Source organism: Rana temporaria, chromosome 9, assembly GCF_905171775.1.
Source record: "Rana temporaria chromosome 9, aRanTem1.1, whole genome shotgun sequence".
NCBI lineage: Eukaryota > Metazoa > Chordata > Amphibia > Anura > Ranidae > Rana > Rana temporaria.
The window spans coordinates 128,532,462-128,545,510 of NC_053497.1; the positions used below are offsets into that span (position 1 = coordinate 128,532,462).

Here is a 13,049-nt window from a genome sequence, read left to right on the forward strand (position 1 = left end):
ATATACGTGCATGTGTGTTTTTGCTTCGGGGTGCAATAGGCTGCGCACACCTACGTAGGGACGCTTTAAAAAAACAAATGTATTATTGTTTATTTTATTTTTACTTTTAAACTTTCCCTTTAATTCTTTATTTTTTGATCACTCTTGTTCCTATTACAAGGAATGTTAACATCCCTTGTAATAGGAATATAACATGATAGGTCCTCTTTAGGAAGAGATCTGAGGTGTATAAGTCCCCAGATCCCTCCTGTATGCTGTAAAGCCAAAGATTAAAAAAAAAATCGATCTCAGGCTTTCCAGCAAAAAAAAAAAAAAGAGGCAGTGTTTACATCTGCTGGCGCCGGAAGTGATGTCATGAGGTCACTTCCGGCTTTCGAGGGTCATAGAGATGGCTTGGGACGATATGGTCCTCAGCCAGCTCTATGGTAAACCACCGCCGACAGCAGATTCATTCTCCGGCTCCCTTATCGCACGGGACAGACCAAAGAATCACCGGAGGGTGGTGGGAGGGGACTAAACAGTCTTTATGATGGCTTTTACATTGCAGGGAATCACCTACTGGATAATGCCTGTAGCTGAAAAAAATTATTTTAATGAATTTTAATGTACAAAAGCACAATATAATACCCAATTGTTTGGTAAAATATAAAATGTGATGTTACACCGAGTTAATAGATACTAAACATGTGATGCGTTAAAACTGTGCACGCCCATGGAATGGCGAACAACTACAGAACATTATATTATCCTTAAAAAAAAAAAATTGGGCTCAGGTGCTGCTATAGGTGAATTATGTGTTGTGGAACTGCTGCAACCACCCAATTAACTGCTTGCCGACCAGCGCACGAATATTTCCGTTGACAGCATGGCACGAACAGGCAGAAGGACGTGTATATATATATATATGTCCCCTTTAAGAAGCCAGCATTGTGGGTGCCTTGCGTGCCTGCTGGAAGCTCCGTGACTCCGACCGCGGGTCCCGTGGACTCGATGTCCACGGGGATACCCACGATCGTGTCACGTGAGAAAGAATGGGGAAATGCAAATGTCAACAAACATTTCCCCAGTCTTCCTAGTGACAGGACAGTGTACAGAGCTTCCTGTAATCGGAAGCTGTGATCAGTGTCGTGTCACACATAGCCCATCCCCCTACAGTTGGAACACATACCTAGGCACACTTAACCCCTTCAGCGCCACCTGCCAGTGTCATTTTCACAGTAATCAGTGCATTTTTTTAGCACTGTTCGCTGTAAAAATGACAATGGTCCCAAAAATGTGTCAAAAGTGTCCAATGTGTCCGCCATAAAGTCATACTCATGATAAAAATCACAGGATCGCCGCCATTACTAGTAAAAAAAAATAATAATAAAAATGCCATAATTCTATTCCCTATTTTTTAGACGCTATAACGTTTGTGCAAACCAATCAATATACACTCATTGGGGCAGATCCACAAAGAAAGTACGCCGGCGTATCTATTGATACGCCGGCGTACTTTCAAAATTCCCGCGTCGTATCTTTGTTTTGAATCCTCAAAACAAGATACGACGGCATCTGGGTTAGATCCGACAGGCGTACGTCTTCGTACGCCTTCTGATCTTAGATGCAATTCTTCGGCGTCCGCTGGGTGGCGTTACCGTCATATTCCACGTCGAGTATGCAAATTAGCTATTTTCGACGATCCACGAACGTACGAGCGGCCCTCGCATTCTTTTACGTAGTTTCCGTTCGTTTTTTTTCGGCGTATAGTTAAAGCTGCTATCTGGTGGCGTACGCAATGTTAAGTATGGCCGTCGTTCCCGCGTCGAATTTTAAAAATGTTATTTCGTTTGCGTAAGTCGTCCGTGAATGGGGCTGGACGCTATTTACGTTCACGTCAAAACCAATGACGTCCTTGCGACCCTGGGAGTTTTGACGGACGGGGCATGCGCAGTTCGTTCGGCGCGGGGACGCGCTTCATTTAAATGAAACACGCCCCCTACTCGCCGCATTTGAATTCCGCGCCCTTACGCCGTGAGAGATACACTACGCCGCTGTAACTTACGGCGCAAATTCTTTCTGGATTCAAAGATTTGCAAAGTAAGTTACAGCGGCGTAGAGTATCTTTTTTTTTTTTTTTTTTTTTTTTTTTTTTACGAAAAATATGTAGAATACGTATCGGCCTAAATTGAGGAAACATTTTTTTTTTATATATATATATATTTTTGGGGGATATTTATCATAGCAAAAAGTAAAAAATATTGAATTTCTCTATTTTTGTTTATAGCGCAAAAAATAAAAACCGTAGAGGTGATCAAATACCACCAAAAGAAAGCTCTATTTGTGGGGAAAAAAGGACCCCAATTTTGTTTGGGAGCCACGTAGCACAACCGCGCAATTGTCAGTTAAAGCGACACAGTGCCGAATCGCAAAAAAACATTGACCAGCAAAATGGTCCGACGCTTAAGTGGTTAAATTACTGAGCAGTATGTTAAAACAGTTGGTAGCAAACTCCTGGCCGTTTTTGACATACTGCTCAGAAATTTTGATTTATGTGAGTGCAACTTTTTCTTAATAAATGGTTTTAATGTTAAGGCTGCATTCACACCTGAACGTTTCAAAGTTGCAATTTTTTTCCGCATTTTATCACGACTTTGCATTGTTTTTGCCGCGATTCTGGAAGAAAAAATATCTGTAATCTGACCCAAAGAAGCTAATGTTCTTTTTTGAGCATAGAGCGTTTTTCAGGCGTTTTGCTTCAGCTGACAAAACGCTCAGATGTGAACAGGTGCCATTGAAATCAATGCGATTTTGCTTGTTGGGCGTTTTTTCGAGCGTTTTTTTACGAGTGTTTTATGAGCTGAAAACGCTCAGGTGTGAATGCAGCCTCAATGCGTTGCACTATGAGTATGTCCCCATCTTATATTTGTGTGACACTGGGAGTGAAGGCAGCAGGAGTTGGTCTTTTCAAGGGACCTTACATGAGAAGTAGGCACTAATAACCAGATGGTGGATCTGAGCTGAGCATTCAGACACGGAGCTGTGTCTCTGCCCTGCCCTCTCTCTCTTCTCATTGACTCACTGGCTGTGATTGACAGCAGTGGGAGCCAATGGCTCTCACTACTGTCTCAGACAATGAGAAGGGAGGGTCCCCCAGAGAGTTGAGAGTCTTGTGCACATTGCTGGATCGTGATGTGGCTCAGGTAAGTACTGGAGGTGCTCCTGCACACAGAAGGTTTTATTACCTATGTGTGTAAAAAAAAAAAGACTTGAGCCTTTAGAACCACTTTAATTACTGTGATAAAATACAAGCTCATACTTTGTGTCTCTAGTATGCATTGCCAGGCTTGTCCCTAAAAATGGTACTGTTCTACTAATTAGCATATTCCTCGCGTAAATCGACGGAAGCGCCACCTAGCGGCCAGCGTAAATATGCAGCCTAAGATACGACGGTGTAAAACACTTAGCCAGTCGGATCTTAGGCAAATCTATGCGTAACTGATTCTATGAATCAGGCGCATAGATACGACGCCGCAACTCAGAGATACGACGGCGTATCTGGAGATACGCCGTCATATCTCCTACCTGAATCCGGCCCTATATTTTTACAGTTTTTGGCATTGATACGTGTCTGCCATGGCAGTGCCCAGCTTCCAAAATCATTTTTAGCCCTAAAAATGAGCAGAATCTATTAACAGTATTCGCCACACACAGTCTATAACAGGATTAGCAAAACGCTCAGTGTATCGAACACGGACAGATACCCTAGGGGCGAGGAGAGAGTTCAGAGAATCAGTAAAATGATGAAAACAATGCAGAGAAAGGAGGTCGGGATTAGATGAGGAGACAATGGAGGGGACACAGAGGGGTGAGAGTACTGAGAGGGCAAGCTGGACGGAGGTCCCATGTCCTGGGATGTCTGCCTGCCTGCTCCCAGGGAGGAGGGATCTCTATTATTTGTGTTGCAATCTGGATACACAGTAACAGGAGTGGCTGGAGGAGGGAGGACTGTGTGCTGACTGGAGAGGGATACAGAAAACTCATTTATCCCTCTGAGCTCAGATAAACACACAGACTGACTGCAGAGAACCTATCGACACGGGAGCCGGGGCCACACACAGGTGATCATCCACCTATTACACTGCCTCCTTTCTATGCTGTCCCTGTGTCTGTCCATGCTGTCCCTGTGTCTGTCTATGCTGTCCTAATGTCTGTCCAATGCTTTCTCTCCGTCTGTCCAATGCTTTCTCTCCGTCTGTCCAATGCTGTCTCCAATGCTGTCCCTGCGTCTGTCCATGCTGTCCCTGCATATTTCCATGCTGTCTCTGCGTCTGTCCATGCTGTCCCTGCATATTTCCATGCTGTCCCTGCGTCAGTCCATGCTATACCTGCATATTTCCATGCCGTCCCTGCATATTTCCATGCCGTCCCTGCATATTTCCATGCCGTCCCTGCATATTTCCATGCCGTCCCTGCATATTTCCATGCCGTACCTGCATATTTCCATGCCGTCCCTGCATATTTTCATGCCGTCCCTGAATATTTCCATGCCGTCCCTGCATGTTTCAATGCCGTCCCTGCATATTTCCATGCTGTCCCTGCATATTTTCATGCCGTACCTGCATATTTTCATGCCGTCCCTGCATATTTCCATGCCGTCCCTGCATATTTCCATGCCGTCCCTGCATATTTCCATGCCGTACCTGCATGTTTCCATGCTGTCCCTGCATATTTCCATGCTGTCCCTGAATATTTCCATGCCGTCCCTGCATATTTCCATGCTGTCCCTGCATCTGTCCATGCACATTTCCCTTTCTTTCCTGATTAGAGGACCAGTTGCACAATGTGATCCTTCTACTTCTAAGGTCACTTTCTGCATCATATCATACTTCTCCTATCTCTGAGCTGTATGCAATGTACAACAGCAAGGACTCAAATGTACCTAAGCCACTGACAGCATTTTCGGAAGGGAAATGTTTCCTATAATGTGTATGCAGTAAATTCATCACATACCATAAAGCCTGTAGCGAGGAAAAAATGATTGTTAAAAAGAGAAAATAACACATTGATGAAAAGATTGAGTGCATTTTTTTGTGAATTGTCTCAACTTTAAATTGACTTGGACATAGCCAGTCAGCTTTAAAATTTCATTTTCTAAGATTCTAAGTGTGGAAAAATGGAAGATAGAAGCTGAATCTCTTCCATGTCTCCATCATACACCCCCTCTATGTCTCTATAATACACCCCTCTATGTCTCTATAATACACTCCCTCTATGTCTCTATAATACACCCCTCTATGTCTCTATAATACACCCCCTCTATATCTCTATAATACATCCCCTCTATATCTCTATAATACACCCCCTCTATATCTCTATAATACATCCCCTCTATATCTCTATAATACATCCTCTCTATATCTCTATAATACACCCTCTCTATGTCTCTATAATACACCCCCTCTATGTCTCTATATAACAGCCCCTCTATGTCTCTATATAACACCCCCTCTATGTCTCTATATAACACCCCCTCTATGTCTCTATATAACACCCCCTCTATGTCTCTATATAACAACCCCTCTATGTCTCTATATAACAACCCCTCTATATCTCTATATAACAGCCCCTCTATGTCTCTATATAACACCCCCTCTATGTCTATAAAACACCCCCTCAGTGTCTCTATAATACACCCCGTCTATATCTCTATAATAAACCCCCTCCATGTCTCTATAATACACCCCCTCCGTGTCTTTATAATGCACCCCCTCCGTGTCTTTATAATACACCCCCTCCGTGTCTTTATAATACACCCCCTCAATGTCTCTATCATACACCCCCTCCGTGTCTCTATCATAGACCCTCTCTGTGTCCCTATCATAGACCCTCTTCATGTCTCTATCATATACCTCCTCCATGTCTCTATCATACACCCCGTCTATATCTCTATATTACACCCCCTCCATATCTATAATACACCCCCTCCATGTCTCTATAATACACCCCCTCCATGTCTTTATAATACACCCCCTTAATGTCTCTATAATACACACCTCCATGTCTCTATCATAGACCCTCTCTGTGTCTCTATCATAGACCCTCTTCATGTCTCTATCATATACCTCCTCCATGTCTCTATCATATACCCCCTCCATGTCTCTATCACATACCCCCTCCATGTCTCTATCATATACCCCCTCCATGTCTCTGTCATATACCCCCTCCATGTCCCTATCAGACATCCTTCATGTCTCTATCATACATCCCCTCCATATTTCCATCATGCACCCCCTCCAGGTCTCCATCATGCACCCCCTCCACGTCTCTATCATACACCCCTCCATGTCTCTATCAGACATCCATCATGTCTCTATCATACACCCCCTCCATATTTCCATCATACACCCCCTCCATATTTCCATCATACACCCCATCCTTGTCTCTATCATACACCCCCTCCATGCCCCTATTATACACCCTCTTGTGTAAAATACTGTGAGAAGGAAGTAAACAGGCACTTGGATCCACTGGAATGGAATAAAATGTAGGACACCATAACCCACTGCTCTATAAACTTGATGGCTACCGAGGCCAACTATAATATTTTATAATGAGTACACTGGTACATGGTGCCCCAGAGGGTAGCAAATTTGTCCCTGTGGTATTTTAGGGGTTGCGCAGAAACTAGCACACTCATCCATGTCTGATGGGACTATCCAAAAGTCAGACCTTATTGGGTGGTGTTGTGTTTATCAACTGATTTATATAATTCTGGGCAAATGCATCTGGAAGGATCCATTGTAGGTTCTGCTAAACTTAAAGTTACATTTATAACATTACATTCAGCCGAGTTGTCCTAATGACAATCTGCTGTTTTTTTGTTTTGTTTTTCCCGTACATACCGTATTTTCACCGCCGCTTCCCGGTATGTCTTCTGCGGGACTGGGCGTTCCTAATTGATTGACAGGCTTCCGACCGTCGCATACTACGTGTCACGAGTTGCCGAAAGAAGCCGAATGTCGGTGCGCAGGCGCCGTATAGAGCCGCACCGACGTTCGGCTTCTTTTCGGCAACTCGTAACGTGCTGTATGCGACAGTCGGAAGCCTGTCAATCAGATAGGAACGCCCAGTCCCGCAGAAGACATACCCGGAAGCGGCGGTGAAAATACGGTATGTACGGGGGAAAAAAAACCCAGCCGATTGTCATTAGGACAACTTGGCTGAATGTAATGTTAAAAATTTATTTTTGGGTGAACCCCCGCTTTAAGGTCTGGACCTCATGGCCGAAGCATTACAGGTTCTTACATTTTTGACCACATGTTGCTGACTAAGTAATTTGCTTTGGAGCCTGTTATTGGCAAATTTGTGCCATCCTGGGTCTCCCTCCCCATTTATCCTATCCCTCCCTTGCTTTTCTCCCGTTCCCTTCCCCTTCTTCTCAACTCCACTCTTCTGCTTGCTCTTTAAAGGGGTTGTAAAGAAATGTATTTTTTCCCTAAATAGCTTCCTTTACCTTAGTGCAGTCATCCCCCCTTACCTCATCCTTCCATTTTGCTTTTAAATGTCCTTTTTTCTTCTGAGAAATCCTCACTTCCTGTTCTTCTGTCTGTAACTACACACAGTAATGCGAGGCTTTCTCCCTGGTGTGGAGAAAGCCTCTTGAGGGGGCGAGCAGGAGTGTCAGGACGCTCTCTACTTTGCAGATAGAGAAAGGTGCTGTGTGTTAGTGGGCGTCCCGACACTCCTGCTCGCCCCCTCAAGAGGCCAGGGAGAAAGCCTTGCATTACTGTGTGTAGTTACAGACAGAAGAACAGGAAGTGAGGATATCTCAGAAGAAAAAAGGACATTTAAAAGCAAACTGGAAGGATGAGGTAAGGGAAGGAGGACTGCACTAAGGTAAAGGAAGCTATTTAGGGAAAAAACATTTTTTCCTTTACAACCCCTTTAACTTTTTTCACCTCTTCCATCTTCTTCGTTACTCATTGTTCTTTGGTGCTACCTTGGTTCTCGGCACGCAGGTTCATTAGCCCTTGTTCACAGGCCCTTACCAAGTCAATATTTGTAATTTTTCTAGGTTTGCCATTTTATTTCTGCAAACAATACATCTGTACTCTTTACATTCTATTGTTAAAGCCTGTTATGCTCATTTGGGAAGGAAATGTAACTTGTATATTGAAGTGCCTTGCTCAATTTTGTAAAACTCAATAAATACCTATTGTAACAGAAGAACTACCAAACGGGTCCGTCTGTCCGTCCCCCCCCCCAACCACATTATTTCCATTGCAATGTATTTATTATGATCAAAATATACAAAAGTCAAAGAGCACAATACATATATTCTGATCACAGCATGACCCTATGTATCGATGGTGTGTCCAGCACATAACAGTATACAGTATCTCCATGAAACAAGTACAAACATTCTGCACAAAGGGCAAACATATCATAAATACATACACCATATTGTCAAAAGTATTGGGACACCTGTATGTAAAGCGCACATGAGCTTTAATGGCATCCCAGTCTTAGTCTGTAGGGTTCAATATTGAGTTGGCCCACCCTATAACAGCTTCAACTCTTCTAGGAAGGCTGTCCACAAGGTTTAGGAGTGTGTCTATGGGAATGTTTGACCATTCTTCCAGAAGAGCATTTGTGAGGTCAGGTACTGATGTTGGAGAGAAGACACTAATCCATCCCAAATGAAAGGGTGGGCCAACTCAATACTGATTTATTTTTATTTTTTTAATATGCTATGTCTTTTCTCTTTTAGAATATATTTTGTATCAAATTGCTAATAAAATTATTGTTTATTTTCTTATAATTGGTGCCTAAAAAGTAAATTTTTTTCACTCCCAACATTTGACAAATTGACGTTAGGACGTGGCACTGTGCGACCACAAGCTTCCACAGTTTCATCCTGTGCTGATGCTTTGATAACTTTTACATTCAATACTGAACCCTAGGGAATAAAACAGCAATGCCATTAAATTTTGTGGGGCAGATCCTCGTACAATTGCATAGGCATGTGAGATACGCTACGCCGCTGTAACTTACTTTTCAAAGCTTTGAATCCAGAAAGAATTTGCGCCGTAAGTTACGGCGTCGTAGTGTATCTCTCGCGGCGTAACGGTGCGGAATTCAAATGCGGCGAGTAGGGGGCGTGTTTCATTTAAATGAAGCGCGTCCCCGCGCCGAACGAACTGCGCATGCGCCGTCCCTAAATTTTCCGACGTGCATTGCGCTAAATGAAGTCGCAAGGACGTCATTGGTTTTGACGTGAACGTAAATTACGTCCAGCCCCATTCACGGACGACTTACGCAAACAAAAAAAAATTTTTAAAATTTGACGCGGGAACGACGGCCATACTTAACATTGCGTACGCCACCAAATAGCAGCTTTAACTATACGCCGAAAAAAGCTGACTAGAAACGACGTAAAAGAATGCGACGGCCGCTCGTACGTTCGTGGATCGTCGGAAATAGCTAATTTTCATACTCGACGCGGAATATGACGGGAATGCCACCCAGCGGACGCCGAAGAATTGCATCTAAAATCCGAAGGCGTACGAAGACGTACGCCTGTCGGATCTAACCCAGATGCCGTTGTATCTTGTTTTGAGGATTCAAAACAAAGATACGACGCGGGAAATTTGAAAGTACGCCGGCGTATCACTAGATACGCCGGCGTACTTGCTTTGTGGATCTGCCCCTGTGTGTGTAAATGCAGATGTCCCAATACTTTTGACAATATAGAGTATGTACAACTAGAGAATTCCAGATCTAAACTGCAATGGCAGCAAGCCAGGCTCAGAAAAGGTCCTATCCCAACATTGATGGATTCCTTTTGACACCTTTTCCAAGGAGGACCACTTGCAAAGATATAATGCATGGATGATAGAAGCATTGGGAGTCTTTGGACAAGCTACAGTAAAACCTTGGTTTGTGAGCATAATTCGTTCCAGAAACATGCTTGTAATCCAAAGCACTTGTATATCAAAGCAAATTTCCCCATAAGAAATAAAGGAAACTCAAATGATTCGTTCCACAGCCATTTGTTCATAAGTCTTTCAGTTTATAGTCCATATAAAAAGATTATAGCAATGTGATGTGTAACCATAAAATGTCCATCCACAAATGGAAGCCTCCACACAGGGATTAGAAGAAAAATCCAGCAGGAGCTACAGAGTATAAAAGAGAAGAGAGGCGCCTCTAAGTGTAGCAATAAGTTGCTAAATGTTGTACCTTCAATAAATGTAACCATACACTTACAGTAGAGGCGCCTCTCTTCTCTTATACTCAGTTGTGACATGATGCTACTCTTATATCAAGGCAAAATTTATTTAAAAATGTTGCTTGTCTTGCAAAACGTTCTCAAACCAAGTTACTCTCAAACCAAGGTTTTACTGTATTTATAGGAAAAAGCTTATTGATTTCTGGGAGTTTTGTGTTTTTTATGTTGCATTGAACTACGTGAAATACACAGATCCAACTATCTTATTTTCAATTATCATGTTGACAACTTTTGACCAGACTCTATTTCATCTTGCAGTGTCCTCATGGTGACAGAGGAGCCAGCAGTCAGTGCCTCTGCCATGGAGAGGATATTACCACGGCTTCTCTCCCCATCCCCCCAGGAGGTGCAGCAGTGCGTAGAGCAGCTGATGAGCGAGGTGCAGAGCCGCTGTGAGGAACTCCTGGAGGCTTTGGTAAAAGACACACGGTGCAGCCAATATTTAGCTGCTCTATGCAGCCAGTTGGAGACACCCAATGTCAGGTAAGTAAATCCCTACATTTTATTCCTATTTTTAAAGAGGTTGTAAAAGTTTGTTTTTTATTTTCTAAATAGGTTCCTTTAAGCTAGTGCATTGTTGATTTACTTATCTTTCCCTTCTAAATGTTGTTTTTCTTTGTCTGAATTTCTCCCTTCCTGTTTCTCCTCAGTAAGCTTGCCCCCATCATCCGAGCCATTCTGGCTGGGGGTTGGTCCCTTGGGACTACATCCCTGCAGGGAGACACTGTGACACAGCGTCTCCCCGCAGGGATGTAGTCCCAAGAGAGGGGGCGAGCACACTGACTAACCCCCAGCCAGAACGGCTTGCATGATGGGGGCAAGCTTACTGAGGAGAAACAGGAAGTGAGAAATTCAGACAAAGAAAAAAAACATTTAGAAGGGAAACCAAAGGAAAAGGTAAGTGAACCAACAATACACTAGCTTAAAGGAACCTATTTAGAAAATAAAAAACTAACCTTTAAAAACCCCTTCAAGAAATCATTGATAAACCAGGGCTGGACTAACTCCAGGAGCTAAATTAATGATGTAACTACTGTTTTGTTAAAGTAAATCTAAAGTCATTTTTTGTTTTGTTTTGCATAGTGGGAGATGGTTAAAACTCTGTCAAGTTTCTTTTTCTCTTGTCTTTGTAACATTGGGGAGACTTTTCATCACTAAAGTCCTCCTTCACTTACCTCATCCTTCAATTTTTCTTCGCTGGCTCTCCTGTAGTCCAAGGGAGGGGGCGAGCACGACACTCCACACCACGGAGAAAGCCTTGCATTATTGTGTGAAGTTACAGACAGAAGAACAAGAAGTGAGGATTTCTCAGAAGAAATAAGGACATTTAAAAGCAAAATCGAAGGATGAGGTAAAGGAAGCTATTTAGGGAAAAAAAATTGTACCTTTACAACCAGGAATGGACTGGCCATTGGGACTACAGGGAGTTTCCCGGTGGGCCGATGGCTCAGAGGGCCGGCTTCAGTGACAGTGGACCGCCGCCCCCCCCTCCGCTCCTCTGTCTCTCCCTCCCTGCAGCGCTCACCTGGGGGGAGCAGAGAAGCAGGGGGAGGATCAGAAGAGCAGGGGGGACGACAGAGGAGCATGGGGGAGGGGACAGACAGCTGACTCAACAGCATGGCCTGGAAGTTTCTCACTTCTGCCTAATCCTGTCCCATAAGGGGGGCACCGAACTGATTCTTTTCCCCCGTGAAATAATGTCTAGCTTCCCCACTGGTACTGCCTATAAGAGTACCAGTACCAGCCGGTCTACTCTAATAAAGTAGAACGTCTAGTGGCTAGTGAAGGGGGAGAGGGGGCTTGGGTGGCCGGGGGGTGCGGGAGTTGTCCGGCCGCCGTGGGAGAGACCTGTCAAAGTGGGCCAGTCTAGATGAAGTCCAGGGCCAAATTTTTGTCCCAGTCCAGCCCTGTTTACAACCCCTTTAATGTGCCTCATCTGAATGGACCCATACCTAAGATTTTAAAGGGAACCTGTCATGAAAGAATCGTGAAGGCTGCCCTCGCTGTCATCTCCTTCTGAAAATGTTAGTTGCCTGGCTGTCATGTTATTGGTTGAACTGGATGAACTTAGGTCTTTTTTCAACCAGACTAACTATGATGACCCTTGGACTTCAGTATCCACTGATTTGGGACAAGAGTGCAGATAGGACTTCTTATTTTTGTAGCGACATTCTTGAATTTCATACGTGTGTAAGGTCAGTGGCTTAGAACATATTAAAGCTAGACACATACAGGTTTCTAACATTTTCAGAAGGAGGTCAGCAGTGGAAGCCCTTATGTTTCTCTTCTGACAGGTAGAGTTGAGCTCCCCTTTATGTCTTGCATATGTTCCTGAATACATTTGACTCCTGTTCCAAATTCCAGTCAACTTGACATTATATAAAAGGGATTATGGAGAATTATAGCTTAAACCTGTTAGACATGGAAAGTACATTGAGAGTGTTATGAACAGAGGCTATCCTCTAGTTACACACATCGGGGAGACTCCGGGTGGAGTGTACACAAGGTGGAGTCACGTTTGGTTGTGGCAGGAAGGTATCTGTTAGGATCATGGCATAATAGAATGTCTGAACATGATCTATCTGAAGAGCAAACACATACCTTAAGTTGCATGACAGATCCTCGGCAACCAAGCCTAAAATAAATTGTATGGTAAACAGCGGTAGTAGAAGGACAAACACTGTCAGCCAATAAGGAGCAGGCTAGCAAAGCTGTGTTCTCTTACCACTGAATAGTAGGGCGTCATGGTGGCTTAAAAGTTCAACTTGTAAAGAGA

The 13,049-nt window shown here is 43.7% G+C and overlaps 1 protein-coding gene across 2 annotated transcripts in view; it reads left to right on the plus strand.

Annotated features, from left to right (window-relative positions):
• The first annotated feature begins 3,957 nt into the window (after window positions 1-3,957).
• LOC120914039 overlaps window positions 3,958-13,049 on the plus strand; it is a 60,325-nt gene continuing 51,233 nt past the window's right edge. Inside the window, exons 1-2 of one of the 2 annotated variants that reach the window (XM_040324475.1) lie at window positions 3,958-4,100; window positions 10,532-10,756. In XM_040324475.1, coding sequence (XP_040180409.1) covers window positions 10,539-10,756 — 218 coding nt within the window. In that variant the 5' untranslated portion in view covers window positions 3,958-4,100; window positions 10,532-10,538. The remainder of the gene's footprint in view (window positions 4,101-10,531; window positions 10,757-13,049) is intronic. The other variant, XM_040324474.1, reaches the window with a different exon arrangement.